Genomic DNA, 27,780 nt, shown 5'->3' on the forward strand with positions numbered 1-27,780 from the left:
CCTACTATGTAGTGAGATATCTATCATTTTTTTCCTAAATCTTTATGTAATTTTGTACAATTTAAATAATCTATATATAAAAAACATTTCTGGCTTGGTAAATTTGGTGTCGGTTTATTGGGAAAAGGGTGTAATGTAAGTAATTCTTAAACCTTAAATATATTTTCAATAAAATACATTTGGGCTTAAGGTAATAGGAATATAAACTTTTTTGGATAAATGATTACTGTCACAGTTTTTTCACCATCCCTACATCTTTTTTTTTTTTCCTATTTTTTTTGCGGTACGCGGGCCTCTCACCATTGTGGCCCCTCCCGTTGCGGAGCACAGGCTCCTGACATGCAGGCTCAGCGGCCATGGCCCACGGGCCCAGCCGCTCCGCGGCACGTGGGATCCTCCCGGACCGGGGCACGAACCCGTGTCCCCCAACCACTGCGCCACCAGGGAAGCCCCTGCATTTATTTTAGAAGGCGCGCCCACAAGCTTTGTTTACGGATGGGGAGTTCAAGAAACAAGAGAAAAAGAGGACTCAGCCGTGATTCCTGGGCTTTTGACTTGAGCGACCTGAGCAAGGATAAAGTCTTCCTTGACGGGTATGGGCAATCCAAGGAAGGAGCGGTGTGTGTGTGTGTGTGTGTGTGTGTGTGTGTGTGTGTGTGTGTGAATTCTACTTTTGACATGTTAACTTAGAGATACTAATCCACTCCAACTCAATGACAAGGAGTGAAGTGAAAGGATTCACATTCAATACGTGACAGTGAATATCCAGGGAGGGTCAGGAAGGGACATAGGACTGGACATGGGAAGGAATAACATATAAAGAGAGACACACAGAGAGAGACAGAAAAGCTTGGACTTTATGATGGTAATGAGGTTGGCCATTAACTGAGAAGTAAATTTGAGATGCAGTGAAAAGGAAAAGGAAAAAAGAATTCAAAGGGAGATAGCTCATCAGAAGATAAAGAAAAAGCCTGCCTTGTTTCCCCAGATCCTCTGTTTCTTAGGTGACATTTATATGTTTACCTCCCAATGGACTTTTGCCCACTTGTAGTGGCATCTCAACCAGCACATAGTTCCTGCCAATCCCAGAGCATCCTGGCTCCTTGAGCCTAGCTAATAGCTGATGCTTTACTCCTTGTCTGTTTACTGGTCACTGGAATAGCAACTGAACCATATGCTTGGAATAATTGGCCTGGTGTCATTTTAGGTGGCAGTCTTCCATTTCTGTCTTAAGTGTAAAACTGACCCTCACCAGAAAACTAACAGCCTAGAGCTGGCTGAATCAGGACCTACAGGTCCGTGGCAGAGCCCCAGCACTGCTTTCCCTTTCGAGGCTGTGCTCTGAAAGCTTCGATGCAAACCCACCGCAACTTGGCAACAGTGACAGAGTAGGGATTGCTCAAGGAATCTGCTGAGCCACCAAGGAGATTTTACTTTCAGCTGGTGCTGATATGATGCTGTTGAAATAGTCTGACATCCTTGAGAACAGGTGTTTGCCTTTGATAAGACTACACACTGCACAGTCCCTTGGACTCAGCACCTTGTTGGCCGTATGTAATAAGTAGTCTGCATTTCATTATAAATGTGACAAGAATACGTCTGGCCAAGTCGCAGGTGGTTGGGTTATTTAACTGTCGTCAAACCCATAATGAGGTAAAGACCACTCACATGTTCTGGAGAGACGGGAATTCAGCAAATACTAAAGCCAAGCCTGAGAGAGTCAGGGGACAAGGCCAGTGCTTTGGAATAGTGACTATTCCATGAATCCTGACAGATGTCTCCCCCCACCAACACTCAAAAAGTCCTAACAGAGAGGGCTGATTTCTGTATTTAGTTGCAAACAACATGCTCTGGGAACAGAGAAGAGACTATTCCCTCTACCCGAGGAGACTATGTGGGCGGGGGAAGAGGGAGAGAGGGATTTAGATTTGAACTTGATAGGTGAGGGATGAGGGGAACTGTCATCAGATGTACAAAGGCAAAAGCGGCATGGGGGGCTAGAGCTTTGGCCTCTGGGGAGGAGCTGGGGATGAAGGCCTGGATATCCTCTTCCGGAACTGGCCCTGAGATATGCAAAAGCACAGAAGGGATGGTCTATTCCTCCTCTCCTATGAGTTCACAGTGGGCTCACCTCCCTTTGGCTTAGAAGCTGTCCTCCTTTTTAAAAGAGGACAGGAGTGGGCTCTCTAAATTTCCAGAAACCACATAGGGTCAGCCCTGAAGGCCTAGCAGCTAAACTGTCTACAGAGACCCCTGGTTCATCCTATCCTAGGAAGACAGTGCACTCATGGAAGAGTAAAGCCCTCCCTCCCGGGACACCAGAGGCTCCAAGAAGGAGGCCGCCAGCAAGCCGGGATTTTTCTCTCTCCAGTAAAAGAAATACAAGGGTCTGTCATACAGAGTGAAGCAAGTCAGAAAGAGAAAGACAAATACTGTATGCTAACACATATATATGGAATTTAAGAAAAAAAAATGTCATGAAGAACCTCGGGGTAAGACGGGAATAAAGACACAGACCTAATAGAGAAAGGACTTGAGGATATGGGGAGGGGGAAGGGTAAGCTGTGACAAAGCGAGAGAGAGGCATGGACATATAGACACTACCAAACGTAAAATAGCTAGCTAGTGGGAAGCTGCTACATAGCACAGGGAGATCAGCTCTGTGCTCTGTGACCACCTAGAGGGGTGGGATAGGGAGGGTGGGAGGGAGGGAGACGCAAGAGGGAAGAGATATGGGGACATATGTATATGTATAAATGATTTACTTTGATATAAAGCAGAAACTAACACACCATTGTAAAGCAATTATACTCCAATAAAGATGTTAAAAAAAAAAAAAGAAATACAAGGGTGGACGTTGCCTGGGGCTAAGACACAGCGGTGAGCTGGATGGTTTCTCATCCTCTCTTGCACTCTGGGACTTGAAAACCCTGGGCTGTGCTGGTCTTTCGGCTCAGGGGATGGCTCAGGACTGGGCTGGGCCAGACTCAGGCCAAACTAAGAGGCCTAGACATCTGACTGTCTCCCTGAAGCTCCTCTCCTGGTGATTTGAGTTTCCAAGGAGTCTTATTTTATCAAGCGAATTCCTAGAAGGAAAACCACCCTACAAGTTTCCAGGAACCTGCAGGAATCTCAGGCTCTGAGGCCTGGAGATGGACGAACACTTCAGTCCAATCTATATCCCCAGTGGGGACTTATCTGGGTCGCATTTGATCTTCGGCAGTCACCCCTTGATCTAGGTGTGACTTTTGCCCCCATTTCACAGATTACAAAACGGGATAGTTTGTCGGAGGCTACGGGTCTAGTTGGGGTGGGTGTAGGGGTGTCCAGGAGGAGTTTAACCTTAGAGCCTCACAGCTTCTTAGGACCCTGCGGGGAGACCTTAGGCAAGCTCCCTTGCCTCTTGGTGTGGGGGTGGGTGCTCTTATTTCCCTATTTGTAAATTAAAGTGATTGCCCATTTGTGATTCTCCATCCATTCCTGATCAAACTCATCACTTGAGTAGCATTTAAAAACCACAGATTCTGGGACTCAATCCCAGTGTAAGTTCAATAGGTCTGGGGTGAGTCTCCGTAACCTGCATCTTTTAACAAGTAGAGGCATCAACAGATCTGCCTGAGAAACTCAGACCAGTGCTTTGCAAAGTTTACGCTGCATCAGGATCCTCTGGGGAGCTTGTTGAAACACATTCCTGAGCTCCTGTGAGATCCTGATTCCATAAGGCTAGAGTGTGGCCAGGTGCACTTCTCAAGAGCTGATGCCAATGCTGCTGGTGACCATCTTTCTTCATTGAACAACACTACTCTAAGGACTTTACAAATATTAACTAATTTTATCCTCATAACAGTCATAGGAGGCAGCTACAGTCATCCCCATTTCAAAGGAAACTGTCTCCACAGAGACATCAAGCAATTGGCCTCAAGACACACAGCTCTTAGCAGAGCCTGGATGACCCACCAAGCAGTTGGCACGTGACTCCCCCCCCGACTTAATCCCAGAGTCCCTCCTGGCTAGCTGTGGCACACTAGCCCCAGTCAGGCTGTGTTCATGCAGTGAACCCCAGCCCTCTCCCTGTGGTCTGACCTCCAAAGCCTGAGCCTCAGCTCCCAGCCCGCACCCACCCCCGCCCAGGCATTGCTTCTCCGCTATTGTTCTAATCAGCTTCCACTACCCCAGCCCATCTCAGCACTTCCCGGGGCTGCTCCACTCCAGTCCCGCTCCCCGATGCCCCAACCTATCCCTCTGTGACCCTCCCTCACTGCTCCTGGGACAGATCAGCGCCGACAGCCCCTTTCCAGGTCCGCCCCGGCACTGCAGCAGAGCCGGAAATAACCTCGCCCAGCCTTAGAGCAGCTAGTACTCGCTGCGGGCAAAAGCTTCTTCAGGGCGGATGGAGTTCCGCGTGCGGCCTGCAGATGGCGCCGGAGGATCAGCCTAAGGAAAGGGGAGGAGGAAGGAGGCGGGGGAAAGCGGAGGTGGGTGAGAATTGACAATCATGACGGCCAATGGCAGCATGGTATGGTTTGCCCAACTTCCGTGCTCTGGCCCCCAAGAGCTTCCCACCCCTTTAGCGGGCTGCAATTGTGGCAGGGAACGGAGAGGTGGAGGTGTCACCTGCTGCGTCACGTGGTCCCTGAGTGTAACCCTGTTAGTCCAAGGTTGCAATAGCTCATGGGGGCTCAACCTTTCCCGCCCCCCCACCCCCAACTTACCTTCCTCTCAGTTCACTGAGGCTCATCTCACCAGTCTCTGGCAAACTTGTGTCTCCATCACTCTGGGTCCTTGTAGTTTTGGTAAAAGGCATTACTGTCGCTTTGTAGTATAGTCTGAAGTCAGGGAGTCTGATTCCTCCGCTACCTGTCATTGTCTTAGCGGCTATTTCCCGCACTGACAGTGCAGAGCGGGCTGCTTGGCGGGTGGGGATGGGGGGAGCAGAGTGAGGGGTGAAAGGTGGGAACCACCCCCTAAATGCCAGGCATTGTGCTTTGGTGTTTTCCACAGGATTGTCTCGTTTCATCATCTTTGTCTTTAATCCATTTCCTGTTTCACAGATGAGGGAACAAGGTGAATAAATTGCCCGTGGGCAGTCCTTGGATGATCTTGACTCCTGTCAGACGCCAACGCCCAAGGTCTTTTTATTGTGCCAAGGTCTTTTTATGTGCCAAGGCTGCCTTTGCAGCGTTTCAGTGCATGCAGTTCCGGTAAATCACCTCTTCCCACATTGATTCACCCTTCCGACCATCTATTCATCTATTTATTTATTAGGGACCCATCCGCAAGGCATAGGCCTAGTTGCTATTAAAAATACAAAAAAAAAAAAAAAAGAAAGAAAGAAAAAAAAAGAACTCTGCTATGAAGTAGAGGAGATAAAAAAGATATATACAGGAGATTTAAAAAAATGTATACACGGAATATTGATACCTATTTTGTTCCAGATAATATGATGGCGTCTGAAGACAAAGACATGGGTAAAATCTACCCTTGCCTTTCAGGAGGCCTTAGGCAGGAGTAATCTCTGAACTTTTAATTACCCACCCCTACAATTTTTAACTAACTGAGCATCCACTCCATATATATTATTCATGTTATATATGTATATATTCTTTTGCAATTGATACATTAAATGTTAGCTCACTTAATTTCTTATTTTGGGGGGAAAATTATAAATGGAGATGGAAGTGTTTTTTTAATTCACTCCAGTGGACCATCTTGGGCACTTCCTGGAGAGCTTCCTTGATCTGGAACCCCCAGGCCTGGTACATGCCTGACTCTCTCCCTTCTTTCTTTAGATCTCTGTTAAATGCCAGGTTTCCAGAGAGGCCTTCCCTGACCACTCCCTATAAAATATTGTCCTTTCCTCCTCTGTCATCTTCTGTCCCCTTATCCCAATATTTCATATACTACATTTCACTGTATAGTAAATATCATGATTTTTTGTTAGTTTAGTTTTTGTCTCCTTGCACTAGAATGTAAGCTTCAAAGAACAACAGGGTCCTACTGTATAGCACAGGGAATTATATTCAATATCCTGTGATAAACCATAATGATAAAGAATATGAAAAATAATATATATATGCATAACTGAGTCACTTTGCTGTACAGTAGAAATTAACATAACATTGTAAATCAAGTATACTTCAATAAAATTAAAAAAACAAAAGAATGAAAGCTTCAAGAGGGGCAGGAAGGAGTCCTGAACACTGGGGGCTTCGAGACAAAAGCAACAAAGCCAGAAGGTTGGGGATAGAGGGAGAAAGCCTTACCCAGTGCATCCTGAAACCTCCTGGGCTGGGGTGGGAGTAGAGAGAATATGGGGACTGTTTATTCATGCCTCTCCTGATTGCTGCATTCTTGCAATGCTCAGGGCCAGTATTACCCAGCCCTTCCCTCTCCCCCAGTTATCTATAGTCTCCCCTTCTTCTCTCTGAATTTTAGTGAGTAATTGCACATTTTCAGTCCTCACCCCCCACAGGTAACAAAGGTAAAGGTCTGATACACAAAGACTCTGCTGTTTGTTTCTCAGCATCTTCTCACTTAAGACGTTTGTGGTTGTAGAAAGTGTTCTGGCCTAGGAGCCAAAAGACCTCATCTCTGTAACTGGATTTGCCCCTGAAGAAAAGAGTAAAGGGGATGGTTGAACACCCTCTTCCCACACTATCTGACTTCCATCCCATACACAGGAGCCAAGGACACCTAGGAGTTGACCTTGGATTGAGCTTCTTACCCAAACTGTGTCCTGAACTAATGAGAAATGAGGAATCCTGCACGGTTGCCTGTTTCTGTGTAATGTAAGGAGAACATGGTGAGAAACCTACACAGAGTGTAGAGATTTTTATTATGATTTATAATCATTGGGCCCCAGCTGCACCAAGGATGAGAAGCAGTCACACACGCCTGAAGACCCAGGGTGGACAGCACGGTATAAAGTGGAGTGCACCGACATGCACTAGCTTCCCTGTACTGACATGGTGCACACCCATGCCAGTCTCACCTCTGGCCAGCTTTTTGCACGCTTACACCATTTTATAAACTTGAAGTTGGGTTAAACTCTATTTTATCCTATGATTTTGATTGTTACTCCCTATCTGAGCCACCCGCCCTCATTACTAGTCACCCGCTTCTTACTAGCTATGTGACCTGAACAGGTTACCTTCTTTTTTGAGCCTCAATTTCCTTTCGTTTAGAATGGAAAAAAAAAAAAAAAGGTTATTCTAAAACCAATGGGGTCACAGGGTCAAAGAAAGATATTGTGGATTTGGAAGACTTCAGAAATTATATCACTAACATACTCATGCATAGAAAATACTAGAGTAAGAATTCTAACCAAACATCAAATAAATAGGAGCAGAGACCTCAGTTAGGAGCAGAAAAAAAGGAGAGCAAACAGTGGTGAGCAAAAGAGTCTGGCAAATTTTATCTATATAGTTAAATCTAAACAGACAGTGATAGACACTCTGGGAATGTGTAATAAAAGTTTTAAAAAAGGATTCTTTAAGTGGAAGTGACTCACTGCAAGGGAAATTCTATAATATCTGGAGCTGAAACATTCAGGGTTTGGCTCAGGGGGACCACAGGTAGAGGAGTAGTGCATTTTGTCTCACCCGTCATACTCTTCTGGATGTGGGGAGGGAGATGAATAGGGGAAATGAATCTTTTGGAGAGATGTCATCTTATTGGGATGCAAGTGGAAGCAGAGGGCGAGTAACTGGTACTTTGCCCATCTATAATAGAAGCGAATTTTTGTTCAGCTATGAGCACTAGGAAAAATACTATTGACTGAATAAAAAGCTAATAAGAGAATGTGATGAATAAGCAAATCATAAGATTCCTTAGTGGAGGTAATATCTGTTGCTTTTCTAAACACTAATAATGAACCATGAGAAAGGGAAAACAATAAAAAAATCCCATTTAAAATTGCATCCAAAAAAATAAAATACCTAAGAATAAACTTAACCAAGGAGCTGAAAGACTTATACTCTGAAAACTATAAAACATTTATGAAGGACACTGAAGATGATATGAAGACATGGAAATCTATCATGTATTCTTGGATTGGAAGAATTAATATTGTTAAAATGTCCATACTGCCCAAAGCAATCTACAGATTTAAAATGCAACCCCTATGAAAATACCCAGGACATTTTTCACAAAACCAGAACAAATAATCCTAAAATTTATATGGAACCACAAAAGACCTGGAATTGCCAAGACAATGTTGAGAAAAAAAGAACAAAACTGGAAGTATCACGCTCTCTGACTTCAGACTATACTACAAGGCTACAGTAATCAAAACAGTATGGTACTGGCACAAAAAAATAGACACATAGATTAATGAAATAGAATAGAGAGCCCAGAAATAAACCCGCACACTCATGGTCAATTAACTTAAGACAAAGGAAGAAAAATACTATTGATTAAATAAAAAGCTAATAAGGGAATATGATGAATAAGTGAATTCATAAGATTCCATAGTGGAGGCAACATCCCCAGTAAAAAACAGCCCTTATCTTTTGAATAGACACAGGGTACAATCTTCAAAAGAGAAAAAGCATATACAGGGGAAATAAATTAATTTTCACCCCATTCTCAAGACACTACCTTTCCTGGGATAATTGATGACTATACAAGCATAATAACTCCTTTTCAACATATTTCACAGAAGCTGAGCAGTTCAGTGTTCATGCATAAGAAGACTGGCTGATCTGGCAGGAAATGAAAAGTTTTACTTTAGATATATTTCTCATGAATAGTTTTTTAGGCGGTCAGTGAGTATGCTCAAAAAGGGATTCACAAGCCTCTATAATACATGAGTTTGGGACACAGAAAGCTAAAGATTTGGACTAAGTTTAGATGAGATCAGGAGCCAAAGAGGCTAGCAGAGGTGTGTGTGTGTGTGTGTGTGTGTGTGTGTGTGTGTGTGTGTGTGTGTGTTCATATAGGGACAGGTAGGTAGCCGTTAGGCTGCTAGTGAGGTGCCACGATCTCCAGGTCCTGGAGTAGGTCCTTGGGAAGACAAACTCTTCTAAAAAGTTGGTGCCCTTACCATTTTAAAATATTTTTATTATTACTCCTGGGCATCATTGTTCAATTTTTAAAAATATCTCGCACAGGCTACTATTCCCATGGTGACAAGGCAAGGCTTGGTTGCCAAGAGCTTCTGTTGGACTGTCCCTAATTTTTCTTTGTGAGAACAGGTGCTTTTTCAGGATAAGGAAGGGAGGTGGGAAGGTTCCTAGTAACCTACTCCCTCTCCCTGTTCAAAGGACTCTAAAAGAGCACAGCAGAGACAGTCCACTGGGATCAACTTTAGTGCTTCCCATACTCCTGAGCTGAGGCTTTCCCTGAAGGTAAAAGAAAAGACTGTTCACTGGGTCATGGGAAGATTCATATGTAAAGCCCAAGACTCTGGTACTATTTCAGGGGAGTTTGTATCCATGGTAAAGTAGGATTGGCCCAGGCTCATCTGACTGCAAGGGCAACAGTATAAGGCAAATATGAAGGAACTGATATGATGTGGAGGGTGGGACCAGCCTGGGAGAAAGAGTGGAAAGGGACAAATTTAGGTGGAGAGTGTGAACCAAACACGTGTCCATCTTCTTCCAACCAATAATTATATGGAAAAAATAAAAAGAAAAAAAACCCAGAATAAATCTGCCCCAATAAGGTACTGTCATGGAGCCTGAAATTTTGAGCAGACAGATGAACATAGAGGAAACACCAGATTGAAACACTTACGGGAGCAGACTGCTGTGAAGATAGGAACTGTAAAAAAAACTTGAAGTTTGGGCATGATGGAAGTTGGGTGGGAGATGGCCTAGGATATCTAGTCAATCCCTGTCTCTCCTCTATCCTCACATCTCTGTTTCTCCTAAGCAACATTTATCCACAGGCAAAAGTGATGAGTGCCAGCACAAAGCTAGAGATACAAATCTTACCCAATAGATAGTTGATGAGCACAAGCAGGGACCAGAAATAAGACTTAGAAACAAGTTTCCAATGCCCCCCATGTAGACGCACAACCCTCACCTCCCCCAGGGTCCCTGTAGGTCAGCTATGATGAACAGACAAACAGATGAACAGTTCTCAAACACAGAAGTAGAAAATCAGAAATCACAAAAAATTCAAGTTATAATGGTATTGTATAAATCCAACTTAAAAAAAATTACTCGATCTGTCGTTTTCTGGGGAAAATGTCCTGAATCTTCCCACTATAACTGTGGATTTACCAATCTCTCTCTGTATGTCTATATATTCTTCAGCTGTCTTGTGTAGTTAGGGAGATTCATGACTTATCTTGTGGGAGGATGCTGTGTTTATCAGATGTTCACCTTAAGGTTTTTTGTTTTTTGTTTTTTTGGCCGATATTGATGTTATTAGCTTGCTTTCAGTTTAACATTTGTCTAATGTATCTTTTTTCCATCCTTTTAACGCTCACATGTTTATTTCAGATGTGCCTTAGTATGGATTGGATGTTTTTGTGCCTCCCCCTCCCTAATTTATGATATGAAGCCCTAACCCCCAATGTGATGATTTTTGGAGGTGGGGCATGTTTAGATGAGGTCATGAGGGTGGAGACCCCATGATGGGATTGGTGTCCTTCTAAGCAGTGGATAAGAAACTACAGCCCTGTCTCTCATCCTCTTTCTTTCTCCACCATGTGAGGACATAGTTAGAGGGCAACCATCAGTAAGCCAAGAGAATAGTCTCAGCTTAAATCTACCTTGTTGGCACCTAGATCTTGAACTTCTCAGACTCCAGAACACTGAGAAATAAATTTCTGTTAAGTTACCTAGTCTATGGAATTCATTTATGGCAGCCTGAGCAGACTAATATGCATCTTGGACTTTGCATTTAACGCAATATATGAGAGACCTGCATTTTAATAAGAAAATTAATCCACCTACTTTAATTGTGATTATTGATAAGTTTGTGCTTATTTTTGCCGTATTAAAAAAATCTGGAGTCCCTCCTATCAAGCCTCTTTGATAGCCTCATCCACCAGAGGGCAGAGAGCAGAAGCAAGAAGAACTACAATCCTGCAGCCTGTGGAACAAAAAACACATTCACAGAAAGATAGACAAGAGGAAAAGGCAGAGGGCTATGTACCAGATGAAGGAACAAGATAAAACCCCAGAAAAACAACTAAATGAAGTGGAGGTAGGCAACCTTCCAGAAAAAGAATTCAGAATAATGATAGTGAAGATGATCCAGGACCTCGGAAAAGGAATGGAAGCAAAGATCGAGAAGATGCAACAAATGTTTAACAAAGACCTAGAAGAATTAAAGAACAAACAGACAGAGATGAACAATACAATAACTGAAATGAAAACTACACTAGAAGGAATCAATAGCAGAATAACTGAGGCAGAAGAACGGATAAGTGACCTGGAAGACAGAATGGTGGAATTCACTGCTGCAGAACAGACTAAAGAAAAAAGAATGAAAAGAAATGAAGACAGCCTAAGAGACCTCTGGGACAACATTAAACACACAAACATTCGCATTATAGGGGTCCCAGAAGGAGAAGAGAGAGAGAAAGGACCAGAGAAAATATTTGAAGAGATTATAGTTGAAAACTTCCCTAACATGGGAAAGGAAATAGCCACCCAACTCCAGGAAGCACAGAGAGTCCCATACTGGACAAACCCAAGGAGAAACATGCTGAGACGCATAGTAATCAAGTTGGCAAAAATTAAAGACAAAGAAAAATTATTGAAAGTAGCAAAGGAAAAACGACAAATAACATACAAGGGAACACCCATAAGGTTAACAGCTGATTTCTCAGCAGAAACTCTACAAGCCAGAAGGCAGTGGCATGATATACTTAAAGTAATGAAAGGGAAGAACCTACAACCAAGATTACTCTACCCTGCAAGGATCTCATTCAGATTCGATGGAGAAATCAAAAGCTTTACAGACAAGCAAAAGCTAAGAGAATTCAGCACCACCAAACCAGCTCTACAAAAAAATGCCAAAGGAACTTCTCTAAGTGGGAAACACAAGAGAAGAAAAGGACATACAAAAACAAACCCAAAACAATTAAGAAAATGGTCATAGGAACACACATATTACCTTAAACGTGAATGGATTAAATGCTCCAACCAAAAGATGCAGGCTTGCTGAATGGATACAAAAAAAGATATGCTGTCTACAAGACACCCACTTCAGACCTAGGGACGCATACAGATTGAGAGTCAGGGGATGGAAAGAGATATTCCATGCAAATGGAAATCAAAAGAAAGCTGGAGTAGCAATACTCATATCAGATAAAATAGACTTTAAAATGAAGAATGTTACAAGAGACAAGGAAGGACACTACATAATGATCAAAGGATCAATCCAAGAAGAAGATATAGCAATTATAAATATATATGCACCCAACATAGGAGCATCTCAATACATAAGGCAACTGCTAACAGCTATAAAAGAGGAAATCGACAGTAACACAATAATAATGGAGGACTTTAACACCTCACTGACACCAATGGACAGATCATCCAAAATGAAAATAAAAAAGGAAACAGAAGCTTTAAATTACACAATAGACCAGATAGATTCAATTGATATTTATAGGACATTCCATCTAAAAACAGCAGATTACACTTTCTTCTCAAGGGCACACGGAACATTCTCCAGGATAGATCACGTCTTGGGTCACAAATCAAGCCTCAGTAAACTTAAGAAAAATGAAATCATATCAAGCATCTTTTCCAACCACAACGCTATGAGATTAGAAATGAAATACAGGAAAACCAAGTAAAAAACACAAACACATGGAGGCTAAACAATACGTTGCTAAATAACCAAGAGATCACTGAAGAAATCAAAGAGGAAATCAAAAAATACCTAGAGACAAATGACAATGAAAACACAATGATAACAAACCTATGGGATGCAGCAAAAGCAGTTCTAAGAGGGAAGTTTATAGCTATACAAGCCTACCTCAAGAAACAAGAAAAATCTCAATTAAACAATCTAACCTTACACTTAAAGGAACTAGAGAAAGAAGAACAAACAAAACCCAAAGTTAGCAGAAGGAAAGAAATCATAAAGATTGGAGCAGAAATAAATGAAATAGAAACAAAGGAAACAATAGCAAAGATCAATAAAACTAAAAGCTGGTTCTTCAAGACGATACAATTGATAAACCTTTAGCCAGATTCATCAAGAAAAAGAGGGAGTGGATTCAAGTCAATATAATTAGAAATGAAAAAGGAGAAGTTACAGTGGACACCACAGAAATACAAAGCATCCTAAGAGACTACTACAAGCAACTCTATGCCAATAAAATGGGCAACCTGGAAGAAATGGACAAATTCTTAGAAAGCTATAATCTTCCAAGACTACACCAGGAAGAAATAGAAAATATGAACAGACCAATCACAAGTAATGAAATTGAAACTGTGATGAAAAATCTTCAACAAACAAAAGTCCAGGACCAGATGGCTTCACAGGCGAGTTCTATCAAACATTTAGAGAAGAGCTAACACCCATCCTTCTCAAACTCTTCCAAAAAATTGCAGAGGAAGGAACACTCCCAAACTCTTTAATTTCTTTCATCAGTGCCTTATAATTTTCTGCATACAGGTCTTTTGCCTCCTTAGGTAGGTTTATTCCTAGATATTTTATTCTTTTTGTTGCAATGGTAAATGGGAGTGTTTCCTTAATTTCACTTCCAGATTTTTCATCATTAGTGTATAGGAATGCTAGAGATTTCTGTGCATTACTTTTGTATCCTGCTACTTTACCAAATTCATTGATTAGCTCTAGTAGTCCTCTGGTAGCATCTTTAGGATTCTCTATGTATATTATCATGTCATCTGAAAACAGTGACAGCTTTACTTCTTCTTTTCCAATTTGGATTCCTTTTATTTTCCATGCCAGGATTAAGAGCATTAAGGCTGATTCCAGGCTCATTGTATAGAGGGGCTGAAGCACTGTCTGTTCTGCACAAAGCTGGTCAGTTTTGTTGAGTAGCTGGTGGGCCCTGTGGGTTCCATGTGCCCTCTGGTTTGCGCACCCTGAAGGCCCTGGGCTCCGGCACTGGACAAGGCCGAGGTCACAGGTATCCACTGCTGAAAAGGCCCAAAGAAGCCGTGGACACACAAGTCAGATCCTTTAGCAAAGTCCAGGAGCTCGTGAGGGATGCAATGTTTCTCATGATGTTCTCATTATACTATAAAAACTTTATTTGGCCGTTCTCAGACTGATGTGTGAAGGACACCTTCCTACCCATAGCAATTCTTCTGGGTAGGGATGAGCAAAGAAAAGTTTGATCTAACCTCACTCTGAAACATCTACTCCTCAACCTTCAAGATTAATCAACTTGGGGAAATGGAGACCCAACAACATAATAGTAATAGTACCAGTAACAGAAGGAGGAAGAGGACAAGAAGAAGGAGAACAGCTACTAGTTTTCGAGGACATACGCTCTGTTGTCAGTATCTATCCCAGATGCCTCACTTTTATTGATTGACCTCTGCACATTAAGGTTTAGCAACTTAAGCAAAGAATCCAAGGCCTGGACAGTGAAGTGATTTGCTTCACGGTATGAGCAGTTGGTAAGACACTTTCCAATTTTTGAAATAATAGAGAAAGTGCACCTATTGAACACCTGTACAGTGACAGGCGCTGCTCCAAATTGCTTCACATGTACTGACTCATTTAATCCTCACAATAGCCCCATGAGACAGATGCTGTTACTACTCCATTTTGCATGTAAAGAAAATGAAACACAGAGAGTGGCAGAGCCAGTCTTTGAAGCCAGACAAACTAGATTTAGGGACCATGTTCTTACCCTCTACACTCTGCAGGGATAAAAGTTGATCACATAGGCTTTTTTTTTCCTTTGAGACTTAAATAAGACAGTGAATGTATAATTCCTGGCACATAGCTTGTGCTTATTGAAAGTTAGGAAAGTGGGTGAAGCAGAAGCAGCTGCCCAGGGGCAGTGGGTTAGAGTCAGTCATCCCAGAGAAGCTCTTCCTAATCTCAAATTCCTACATTATTTTTCTGGGTTTCAAAAAGTCAAGCTGAAAATGTATAATTACTCCTGAAAAGACCTTGCCAAAACTGAAACATCAGCCAACTGATTAAACAGGCTCGCCCTCTACAGACCTCTGTTATACTGGTTTTTTTTTTTTTTTTAAAGACCTTTGTGTACACTAAATTCTTCTAAATCTATGTATGCAGAAGAGTGACCCCAAAGTTGGCTGCAAGTGACAAGAAATGACAATGGAAGGAAAATGATAACCAATAAAAGGAGCATGCTCTGGACAGAATGCTGTCTTTACTAGTTGCCTAAAGATCTGAAGGTAAATGTCAATCTAGTGGGGGACATAAAAGAAAAACGAGAATGACAGTAAAATTAAAAGAAAATTTCAGACAAAAATGAGAGAAGTGACTACCAGTTGTCCTAAACAAACAAACAAAAAATTTAAAGGAAATAATATCCATAGAGGAGGTCAGATATGCAGAAAGGAACAAAGAGCAAAGATGGAAGTAAATGAGTAAATTTAAATAAACATTAACCGACGTGGTAGCAGTAGATACAAGTCAGGGGAAAGGATATGGAGTTAAAACTCTCTAAGTCTCTTGCATTTTCTCAGAGGAGGATAAAAGTGTCAATAAACATTTGACTGTGACATATTAATTGCAGTTCTAGTGGAGCCACTAAAACAGGAGAACAAATAAAGGGAATGACAAAGAAAATCAGTCCAAAGAAAAAAGAGAAGAATAGAACATACCCTGAATGGACAAACCAACTGTTGAGAGATTTACAGGACAATTGTAGGAAATTCAGCGTTACCAGGAAACCAGAAGGTATCAAGGAATTATTGTTAATATATTTAGCTGTGTGCAATACCATTGTGATTGCGATAAAAACATATTTAAAAAAATCCATACCGAAGTACTTATGAATGAAATTATATGATGTCTAGGATTTGCTTTAAGTTGATTTGGCAGAGGGAAGCAAAGTAGGGTAATACAGATGAAATAAGATTGGTCACGTGTTGATAATTTCTGAAGTTGGGTGATGAGTACCTGGGAGTTCATTACACTATTCTCTCTACTACATGTATATTCAAAATTTTCCATAACAAAAAAAATTTTTTTAATTAAATTCCTGTTTTAGTTTCATATGGGAGGAGGGCTGAATATTGTGAGGGTATCATAACCTCTAAGTCTCATTTAACTAAAATAGGCATAACACTAGCCTGTCCATCTCATACAATATCGCATTCCTTTACTTCTGTGCTCTCTAACATTTTATTTCCTTTTCTCCTGAACTCTACTGAGCTTTTAAATTATTATTATTTTTATAAATAAGGCATAGGGCTCTTGAAGGGCTACACAAGATGCTCCTATTGTGAGATGCTAAGATTCTGCTAAAACTGTACCAGTCCTTGGCAAGAAGCCTTCCTAAGTCCCTGAATGTGAGGGACCTAAAGGGGAGCGTAGGGAATGGCTGTGAGCATCCCCTACTCTCTGTCTACTTCCTAGAAAGTACGTTAAAGGATTATAAAAAGGAGAATTTGACCAAATGACTCTCAGGCTATTTGGCAAAATATAAAATGATACACAGAACAGGAACGTTCTGGAGATTCATATCCCAAATATAAGTTTAAGTGGAATAAAAAGGACAGAAACCAAATTGTGGGGCACTGGGGAGAGTATGTCAGAGTCATTCAAGAACTTTGCCTCTGAAAGGATCTAGAAAGGGTGGCAAAGTTAAGGAAAGACTTTGTTGTTGCAGAAGACAGGAATTTTGAGAACTAAAGAAAAGAAGCAAGGAGACAGAGAGAAAGAGACAAAGAAAAAGTAAAGTTAATGGAAAAATAGGGAACCATGAGGGAACTGGGAAGAGATTATCATGGAGAGTAGAAAGAATTTATTCCAGGAGAAATAAGGAAATATCTTCTAGAGCCTACATGGAGACAGCAGGTTTGAGGAGAGTTCTTTACATCAGACTAAGTGGGGTTCACACACATTTACAAGACTTGACCTGGTGTTTTAAAAAATCATGTCTGTGTCTCAGTTTTCTCAACTGTGAAAAGGAAATCATACTCCTCTATGTGAATAAATTGCTCAGCACGGTGCCTGGTACATGACAAGCGCTCAATAAACGGCAGTTATTTATATTAGTGTAAATGATTTAAGTTTGTTGAACAAATATCTGTTGCAGGCCCACTATGTGCCAGGCATTGTTTTAGGATCTGGGGACACAGGAGTGGAGGTGCTACCTCCTTTAGACAGAGCTCTTTCTCTATAATCTCCTTGTGTTCATTTTGCTTGAAATCTTGGCTCTGTGACCAAATGAGACAAGGATAGACTTGGATGCATAGATGCAGGGGTGAGAGGGAAGCAGCAGTTCCTTTCAGTCTTTCTTCATTCCACACGGGAGATGACAGATCATTTGGATTTATATACTGACACATCACATCTTCATCAGGGTACCTTAGAAACTCCAAGACATCCTGGATTCTCAGACAATTCAGCTGAAGTAAGCCTTCCAAATCCAAGGTAACCAGGGAAAGATGGATGAAAAAGAGTTCTCCATCTCAGTCTCCGTGTTTGTTCAAATTGTGTGGATTGTGAGTTGATTCCTGTGTACTATGGACGGTAAAGGCTGACATTATGTGGAGTTTCGTGTTGAAAATAAGTCTGCAACAAAAGGATATGACACTCAGCTTAAAGTATGTGTATTGCTCAATAAATTTGACGATAATTTAGCGTAAACGTTCATTTGTTCACATGAAAATAATAAGTATTATCTCAGGGTACACAGTCTGAGCATTTATAAGCCAAGCTTTAAAAAAAGTGTATATGCTACAAGATGGAAGAGGTTGAGGTCCCCTAAGAAATTATACTAGCTGCCCTCTCTTCCTTACTAATTCTATTTTGCAAGCTGGCTAGGTAGGAACCAAAATCCAAAAGCACAGAATGACAGAAAATAGGAGCTAAGGAAGAAAATGAAAATGGACAGATGCCCAGAGTTTACTGTGTCAGATGATCTTTCTTTCTAATAATAGAAGTCGAGTAAAAAGACTGAACAAACAAAATCTACCTGAAAGGGCATTTAAAGCCATAGTTAGAAGTGTCAGCTGGTGAAAACAGAAGGAATGGGTGTGTGTGCGTGGGCCAACAAATGGGATACAAGCAGCTGTATTATCAGTCTGTTATAATAGTGTAACGTAATTAGTCTGCATCCCCAGTGCCTAGTGCAAAAGAGGGATTTGGGGAGCTAGGAAATGTTTGGAATATGGACACGGCGCACCATGATGTGATAATCAGAGGACACGGAAATATTTCTGAGAAAGTAGTAGAAGGAAGGGAAAGGATTGTTTCCCAAAAGATGACTTAGGAGAATAGCATCGAAAGGGTAAATAACAAAGCAAAATAAAGTATTTTGAAATTTTGCCAGGTACCTGTCCTTTCTCAGTTCACTGAACACCTTTCCACCTTGAGGATGTGTAAGTAAGTATACACATACTTAACTTTGTCTTTAAGTATTAAAACAAGGAAAAAGGAAGGACAAAACAGATGTATGTTTGAGGAAGGAGTAGGCAGTGGTAAGCAGTTACGGTAAACTGGCTGAACTGGGCTGGACTTTATTGTTTAAAGTTTCCAGATCTGCTAAAATTAAACTCTTGGCCCGTAAAATAGTTGCAGGGGTATGTGGGGTGGGCAACAGAGAAGGGTCTTGAGTTAATGCCTAGGTTGCATTTCTTCTCTTTTTGAGGGTTATACAAGCAAGGGTTAACAGCCAGGTTTTAGAATCAGGTAGCCTTTGTTTAGAATTCTGGTTCTTCTTTAAGCTTGAGTCATCACATCTTAAAATGGATAATAATGGAACTTCTTTACAGAATTATAATGATGACTAAAACAGATAATGCATGAGAAGTGCTTCTTACAGTGCCTAGAACGTGAACTTTCTATAAATATTCCATGTTGTTATTTATTTTTATCTGTCAGGGTTTTCAGGGGAGTTTGGATCAGGCGATAAGGAGTGTAGCTTCAAAGTTAATACAAATGGACTCTACAAGAGACCTACCTCTTTTTGGGTGAGATCCAAACGAACTCAGCGATTCAAAAAAAAAAAAAAAATCAGATTGGAACTTTTTCTGAGGCATCCAGTCCAAATGATGGAGAAGGGTGAGAATAGATTTGGGGCACTTCCGTCTACTGAACTATCTTGCTCAGTAGCCCAAGGAGTTAAAATGGCAGAGGGTAGAGTTGCTTGGGGTGTGCTGGAAAGGAAGGACATCTTGGGATAGATTGGTTTGGGGTGTCACACCTATGAGTGGCTAGTTTGGGATATGATTTGAGGGACTGTGGTTGAATTTGGGTATAGGATGACTGAGCTAAGATATGAGGGAAAACCTGTGCAAGATATATGGCAGAATGATCTAGAATCAAAAAATTCTTCATCTCTATATCATATGGTTCTTGGTTGGGAACTTTTCTTTGCAGAGAAAATATGGGTTTCAAAATGTCTTTGCTAGAGGTCTCCCATGAAGGGCTGGTGAGCAGTAACTGGAAATTTGGTCTGAATGAATGGACTCTGAGTCATGTCCAGTGCTGTATCCAGCATTTACTGGCCTACCGTGCCCACTCCATTTTCTGGAGTGTGACAGAGCAGCCCTGAGAAGTGAGAATGCCTTTTACCCACCCTGATCTCCACCACTATGGTTTCGCAAGAGCAGGTCACAGGACACATGGTGAAATCCTTCGCTGAGCAAGGCATCTCATTTTATGGACACGTGGCAGAGCAAATTGAACAAACCCTGAAAAATCAATAAACACTCAGGTTTCCGAGTTGCTTCCTGTGGCTGGCATCAGTGGCAATGTACTCCTACTCAGGTTAGCTCCATCAGTGACCCCAAATCATCCTAGTCTGCTGGAGTCAAGGGATATTTGTCACACATCTTCTGTCATACCTGCCCCTTTCTTTTGTCTGATAAGTTAATGAGACTTATTATGTGAAGGTCAAAGCTTAGAAGTTATTAAGACATCTTTAGACGTTTGATCTCAACAGACCTCAGAAGCTATCCAGTTTAATTTCCTCAGGTTTTCCACTGGTTCTCTACACCTACTCTTACCCCATCCCTGAAAACACCTCACTACACCTCCATTCCTGCAGCATTCAGATATGAACTTAAGAATGACTCCCAAAGGGAAATTTTCCATGACTCATCTGCCACTAATACCCTAGCTAGATCCATTTCTCCTGATGCATGTTCTCTTAAAACTCTGTATATCTCCTTCACACAACTCATCCCAAATGCAGTTAAATATTTGAACAGTTATTTGTAAGATGCATGCCTCCTCCTTGACACTGGAAAGTAAATTCCATGAAGTCAAAGAACATATTGAAATGTTAGTCCCTAGCTAGGGGCTTATCAGTCAATACCCACTTGATGAATGAATAATGAATGAATGTAAATAATGAATAAATAAATAATAAATGAATGAATGAAACTTCATAGAGTAGCTGTGAAGATAAAGTAAAAAAAGAATACATCCTAACATGCACAGTGTCTGGTGTATATTAGAAGCTTATGAAATAATATTAGATCCCTTGGTAGCTAACGCTTGAAGGAAAAGCATTAACATTTTGTATTCAATGTTTTTATACTTACTGTTATGACATACATATTTCCCATACTATTTTTTAAATTAATTAATTTATTATTTTTTTAAATTTTTATTTATTTTTGGCTCTGTTGGATCTTTGTTGCTACACCTGGGCTTTCTCTAGTTGTGGCGAGTGGGGGCTACTCTTCATTGTGGTGCATGGGCTTCTCGTTGCAGTGGCTTCTCTTGTTGTGGAGCACGGGCTCTAGGCGCGCGGTCTTCAGTAGTTGTGGCACATGGGCTCAGTAGGTGTGGCTCGTGGGCTCTAGGGCACAGGCTCAGTAGTTGTGGCTCACGGGCTTAGTTGCTCCGCAGCATGTGGGATCTTCCCGGACCAGGGCACAAACCCGTGTCCCCTGCATCGGCAGGCAGATTCTTAACCTCTGCGCCACCAGGGAAGCCCTCCCATACTATTAAAGTCTTTTGATAAACACAGTTTAAATGATTCCATGATATAGTCACACGGTTTGGGTGCTTTTGGCTTAAAGTAAGCAAAAAAATAAATCCCCAATTCAAAATGGCTGTAGTAATAAGGAAATTTGTTATCTCATCAAACTGAGAGTCCAAATGTGGACCAGGCTTGAGGCTGGTGCCTATCAGCAAGCCCAACGATGTCATCAAGGAACCAGGTTCTTTTTCTTTCCGTGATCACCATTGGTTTCATCCTAAGGTTGGTTCTCTTTATGATTGATTTGGCTGCCAGTACAGGGTCTTGTTAACATGCAAGAGATACACAAAGAGAAATTCCAACCAGACTTACACTTTCCAGGAGAATGTCACGCTCTGATGGCTCAGACCAGTGGTTCTCTAATAATTACGAATATGAATTTTTAAATTATCATATTTTATCTTGAATTAATATTACTCCATCTCACATACAATGTAATAACAACATAATTTCATTTGCCTCCCCCCTTGTGCTATTGTTAAATAATTTTCTCCTACATTTGCTATAACTCTGTGGTATACAGTTATTATATTTGGATTTAAAATAGTTAGCTGTTTTGAAGGAATTTAAGAAAAGAAACATAGGTTTAAACCACTTAATATTTTCAATGGTTTCCCTTTCTAACTGCAGTTCCAAAAATGTCATTGAATTTAATTCCCTTTTGGCCTACAGACTTTTTTTTTTTTTTTTTTTTTTTTTTTGTCGTACGCGGGCTTCTCACTGTTGTGGCCTCTCCCGTTGTGGAGCACAGGCTCCGGACGCGCAGGCTCAGCGGCCATGGCTCACGGGCCCAGCCGCTCCGAGGCATGTGGGATCTTCCTGGACCGGGGCACGAACCTGTGTCCCCTGCATCGGCAGGCGGCCTCTCAACCACTGCGCCACCAGGGAAGCCCCTACAGACTTTTTTTTCTTGTAGGGCAGATGTGCCTTGTTTATCTGAAAATGTTTATATTTTGCCTCCATTTTGAAAGGATATTTTTCTTGATATGGAATTTTAGGTTGAGAGTCATTTTTCTTCCAGCATTTTAAAAATGTTATTTTATTGTAATAGGAAAGAACCTTTGTATTCTATTACAAGTTAATCACTAAAGGGATGTTGCCTATAAGCTTAAATTACACATAATGGCCCATTGCTGGGAACCCTGCTTCTCAGGTAATGAACATTAAGCTAAAATACCTTTGTTAAGCTCACAAGAAACATCCTGACCAGGCCCACCTGTGAATGACTGCAGGGAGGAAGAAATTAACACATCCCCTCCAGAGGCTGATGGGAACCAGGAAGTGTATGACTTTACTCCCTCCCCTTTTAGGATAAAAGAAACCTGAATTCTAACTCTGGCAAGATGGTTCTTTGGGACACGAGTCCACCATCTTTTCAGTCTGCTGGCTTTCTGAATAGCTGCTGTTTCTTGCCCCACCAACTTGTCTCTCGATTCATTGGCCTATTGTGCCACAAACAATACAAGCTTGGACTTGATAACAAATTTGAGGGAGCCAGCCAGGGGCCTTGCTGCTTGTGGCCAGCTGCCCCACACACCGTGCCCCACCCCCCCACCCCCATTGGGGGACTTTTTGGGTAAGGCCCTAGCAGCTGCTGAGACCACTTGTCCTGAGGATCTGCCCTTCAAAATTCCCCAAAGCAGCGCTCGGCAGTTGGAGCAAGGAATTGACATCTGCGAGATGACGAGCTCCATACAGTACGGTAAGTTGCTCTGGTGTGGATAGCTGGAAACTCTATTTGGGGCTTTTTCTCTGGAATAAGCTAATTTATTTTGTATTTGAGAGGGATGCCTTATTGGAGAGAGAAAAGAGTTGGACTTTTACCCAATTTGTGAACCGGTTTGTCTGTTTCTTTGGATGCTAACATTTGTGTGTGCCATTTGTGTTTTGTTTGTCTTGAATTTCTGTCTTTTTTTTTTTTTTTCCCCGGTACGCGGGCCTCTCACTGCCGTGGCCCCTCCCTCCGTGGAGCACAGGCTCCGGACGCGCAGGCTCAGCGGCCATGGCTCACGGGCCCAGCCGCTCCGTGGCATGTGGGATCTTCCCCGACCGGGCCACGAACCCGTGTCCCCTGCATGGGCAGGTGGCCTCTCAACCACTGCGCCACCAGGAGAGTGCGAATTTCTGTCTTTAAAAGTGGATTTTTATCCACTTTCTATCTATAAAGAAAATCATCTGAGGCACATTTTGGATAAGTGATCTGATTACAGCCATGAACCCACGACTGAGAGGAAAATGATATTTTATAGTAACAATGTGTGACCACAGTACCTGTTAGGATCTCCACAAGGGGTTTAGGCAGGGTAATCTTGGGACCCTGTGTACCATGTACTGTCAGCCTTGCTGTGTTAATTACATAGCTTGTGGTCTCCTGTGTTGTTGGTATATGTAAAACCCCAAGACCAAACCTGGGGGTTTATATAAGATTTTCTCTTTGTCTTTTGGGGTTTTTCGTTTCATTTTGTTTGGTACTGTTTCTCCATTTACAGCCAAATCAATTTTGTGATATTTAAAACTTTTACTGGTGTCAAATGGAGGAAAGGAATAGAAAGGGAAAAAAAAGACCTGTTTGTGGGACATTCCCAGGGAGAAGAGAAAGGTTCAACTTGGTTTCTAAAATCACCAAAAGCCCTAGCCCAGAATTCAGCCCAGTTGCTTGATGCCAATGCAAAAAGTCATCCTTTTAATGGTTAGAGATGATCAAATCCTATTTATGGTTTTACAGTGGCTTTTTGAATGATTCTATAGCTATTTTGTGAAGAAGCAGGGAAGAATGATGAAATCCTTAATGTGTAAGCATTTGTGTTATTATATCAGGGAAAATTAAAAAAGGAAGAGAAAAAGAGTGAGGATATCTTCCTTCAAATCTTAAAATCTTAACTCCTCCAACTGAGCTAGCTGTCCCAGCCGCTCTGGCTGTTATGCCAATATATCCACCCCTTCCACAACCTTCCGTTCCTATCCAGCCCCAATTCCTGACACTGGGGCCCAGGACTTCCCCTCCTTCTAGGGATCAATTAGAAAATCCTATGTTAGTTTCTGGGGCACAGGGACTTGGTCTGGTATCATCTTCTAAGACCCAGCAGGGCAGCCAGTTTGGGCCAGGAGCCACTCCCAGGGCAGGGCAATTTCCATTGCTGTTATCACACAGACGGGGCTAAATGCAACTGACCAGACAGTTGGGTTCTTTAACTGGAAAGATCACAACCCTTCTTACAGGGAGGATCTTCTGCACCTGAAGCCCATTTGGCAGTACCCATAGCTGAACAAAATTGGGACCATGATAAAGGAAGAATGCCCTTATTAGAGCATTATTTATTAGTGCATCTTGGCAGGGCTTTGGAAGTGGAAACCAAAGCAAATGAGTTTAAACAATGTTCAAGAAATTCAGCAAAACAAAGGAAGACTTCTCTGAACTTTTGGAAAGGATTTATCAGGACTACAGATGCCATACTAATACAGATCTCAAAGCCCCTGAAAATATTAGAATGGTAAATTTGACCTTTTTTTGAGCTAAGTACCTAAGATATGAAGAGAAGGTTGCAAAGATTAGATGGTGCATTTAGAATGAGCCCTTCTCAACTGGTAGGTGTTGCTTTTAAAGTGTGCAACAGGGAACAACAGAATGCCACTTTCCTGGCAGTGGCATTGAATACCTAAAAGGCAAGTAACCCAAAGAGAGGTAAGCCACTATTGGGGAAGGAATAATGCACTTACTGTAAGGAAAACCATTGGAAAACAGAAGAAAAATGATAAAAGATGAGAGCTTCTCATATGGTAGAAAGAGAGGAACACAGTGATGAATGAAGAAACCCAGAGGCTCCCTTGGACTTGAGGCATCTAATTCCCCACAGGAGCCCCCAGTAAAATTGACAGTGGGGAATGAGCTGATGAACTTTCTGATACCTCACCCTGAGGTTTTTCACCAGAACAGCTTGACATCAGAGTTCCACCAGACCACACGTTAGGCCTACAGATGGCGCTCATGAAAATCCCAGGAAAGGAGCCGGAGCTCTCCCCCCACCCCCTGCCCCCAGGTCTACAAAAAGATAAGACCAGAAGTGTGTGCTGTCAGCACCCCAGGGAAGGCCGAAAACACATGGCCAGTACGAATACCATTAAAAAGGGATGCTGGGACACCTAATCTACAACAATATACTCTAGGCAAGAGGATCACTTCTCCCACAGATTGACTTGTCAAAATACAAACCAGTGTATTCAGAAAAGGGCAGAGAGGGCCAAAGAGTGGGGTTTCACTTGGATCACACCTCATCTGGCTGGAAATGTAGTGCACAGCTGTTTTGATCCCTGAGGCACTCTCGGACACTGTGCTGCATGCAGCACATTCAAAATAGTGCCCATTACGGGAGAGATGCCAAGTTACAATGGATTCAAAAGTATATAATGGGGCCTTACCTACACAACACCATCCAGCGAGTCAGTCAGAATTGCATGATCTGTGCTAAAAGTAAACCCAAAGACTGCTGTTGGACGTCCCCAGATGAGGACGCAACATAGGAACCTGTGCCACTGAGGACTGGACTCAAATGTCTTGAGCTGCAGGAAATTTCAGATACTTGCCAGTATTTGTGGATACTTTTTCAGGATGAGTGGAAGCATATCCCACCTGGACAGAAAGTCTCTGAAGAGGATGCCTGGGTCTTGAACAAACTGAAAGCTGAACGTGAGTGTGGAATCACTATTGATATCTCCCTGTGGAAATTCGAGACCAGCAAGTACTATGTGACCATCACTGATGCTCCAGGACACAGAGACTTTATCAAAAACATGCTGACACAGGCTGACTATGCTATCCTGATTGTTGCTGCTGGTGTTGGTGAATTTGAAGCAGTTATCTCCAAGAATGGGCAGACCCGTGAACATACCCTTCTGGCTTATACTCTGGGTGTGAAACAGCTAGGTGTTGGAGCTAACAGCTAGTTGTCGGAGCTAACAACAGATTCCACTGAGCCACCCTACAGCCAGAAGAGCTATGAGGAGGTTGCTAAGTAAGTCAACACCTATATTAAGAAAATTGGCTACAACCCTGACATAGTAGCATTTGTACCAATTTCTGGCTGGAACAGTGAAAACATGCTGGAGCCAAGTGCTAGCATGCCTTGGTTCAAGGGATGGACAGTCAGCCCTAGAGATGGCAATGTCAGTAGCATCATGCTGCTTGAAGCTCTGGATTGCATCCTGCCACCAATTCATCCAACTGACAAGTCCTTGTGTCTGCCCCTCCAGGACATCTACAAAACTGGTATTGGTACTGTCCCTCTGGGTCGAGGGGTGACTGGTGTTCTCAAACCTAGCATGGTGGTCACCTTTGCTTCAGTCAACATTACAACGAAAGTAAAGTCTGTTGAAATGCACCATGAAGCTTTGAGTAAAGCCCTTCCTGGTGACAGTGTGGGCTTTGCCATCAAGAACATGTCTGTCAAAGATGTTCATCATGGCAATGTGGTTGGTGACGGCAAAAATGACCCACTGATGGAAGCAGGTGGCTTCCAGCTCAAGTGATTATCTTGAACCATGTCAGTGCTGGCTATGCACCTGTGCTGGACTGTCACACAGCTCACATTGCTTGCAAGTTTGCTGAGCTGAAGGAGAAGATTGATCATCGTTCCTGAAAAAAGCTGGAAGATGGCCCCAAATTCTTGAAATCTGGTGATGCTGCTATCATTGATATGGTTCCTGGCAAGCCCATGTGTGTTGAGACCTTCTCTATCCTCCTCTGGTCATTTTGGTGTTCGTGACATGAGACAGATGGTTGCTGTGGCTATCATCAAAGCAGTGGACAAGAAGGCAGCTGGAGTTGGCAAGGTCACCAAGTCTGCCCAGAAAGCTCAGAGGGGCTAAATGAATATTATCCCCAATACCTGCCACCCCAGTCTTAATCAGTGGTGGAAGAATGGTCTCAGAACTGTTTGCCTCAATTAGCCATTAAAATTTAATAGTAAAAGACTGGTGAATGATTAACAATGCATGATAAAACTTTCAAAAGGAAAGGAGAATGCTTTGTGGACCACTTGTTTTGTGTGTAGTAGTTTTTAAAATCAGCACTTTAGGAAAACACACACATAAATAAAAAATCAGTACTTTTTCATTGGCTAAAGCCCTCCTAAAGGAAATTGTCCCCTGATTTGGATTAAGGCATTAGAACAACATTCATCCTGGAGACCACAATCAACAGGAAAAACTGAGAAAATGAATATCAATTTGACCTGAATATCAATTTAAGCCTTGCCAGCTGCCCTGCTATGGATCAGTGGCTCCCAGAAGCGGGCTTAAATTAAGCCCCTTTGAAATATTGTATGATAGGCCATTCCAGGTGTCTGCCTGGGTGGGAGAATCCATAAATGCTCTAAAAGAACTAGCAGTTGCCAAATATGGTAGAACATTGAGCACTAAACTCTGTTCATGAGGTCTGCCTATCCAACTGAAGTAAATGGTAATTTCATTGTGGCTGGAGAAGCATCAACCTATTCGTTTATTTTTGTCCAAATAAATAGCATAGGAATTTAGTATATGTATTGGGAACTGGAACAAAGACTCCAAGTTCAATTACAAATTAGACAACAAAATGCTAAGGGGTTTCATCAGATTCAAATAGTTGTAGATAAAAAAGGAAAGAGAATTTTACTACTGACTAAAGATTCTAAGGAATATTCATTGCTCCCATTCAGCAGAAA

At 42.0% G+C, this 27,780-nt stretch overlaps 1 protein-coding gene across 1 annotated transcript; it reads left to right on the forward strand.

Moving 5' to 3' along the window:
* Window positions 1-495: 495 nt before the first annotated feature.
* On the forward strand, window positions 496-26,947 carry LOC103073221 (elongation factor 1-alpha 1-like). Its single transcript, XM_082931014.1, is given in 9 exon segments — window positions 496-593; window positions 4,274-4,475; window positions 5,149-5,201; window positions 22,726-22,787; window positions 25,015-25,148; window positions 25,691-25,953; window positions 26,173-26,594; window positions 26,597-26,813; window positions 26,815-26,947. Coding segments are annotated over 9 exon segments (1,584 nt in total).
* The last annotated feature ends 833 nt before the right edge of the window (window positions 26,948-27,780 follow it).

The sequence above is a fragment of the Lipotes vexillifer genome, unplaced genomic scaffold, assembly GCF_000442215.2.
Source record: "Lipotes vexillifer unplaced genomic scaffold, Lipotes_vexillifer_v1.1 scaffold977, whole genome shotgun sequence".
Lineage (NCBI taxonomy): Eukaryota > Metazoa > Chordata > Mammalia > Artiodactyla > Lipotidae > Lipotes > Lipotes vexillifer.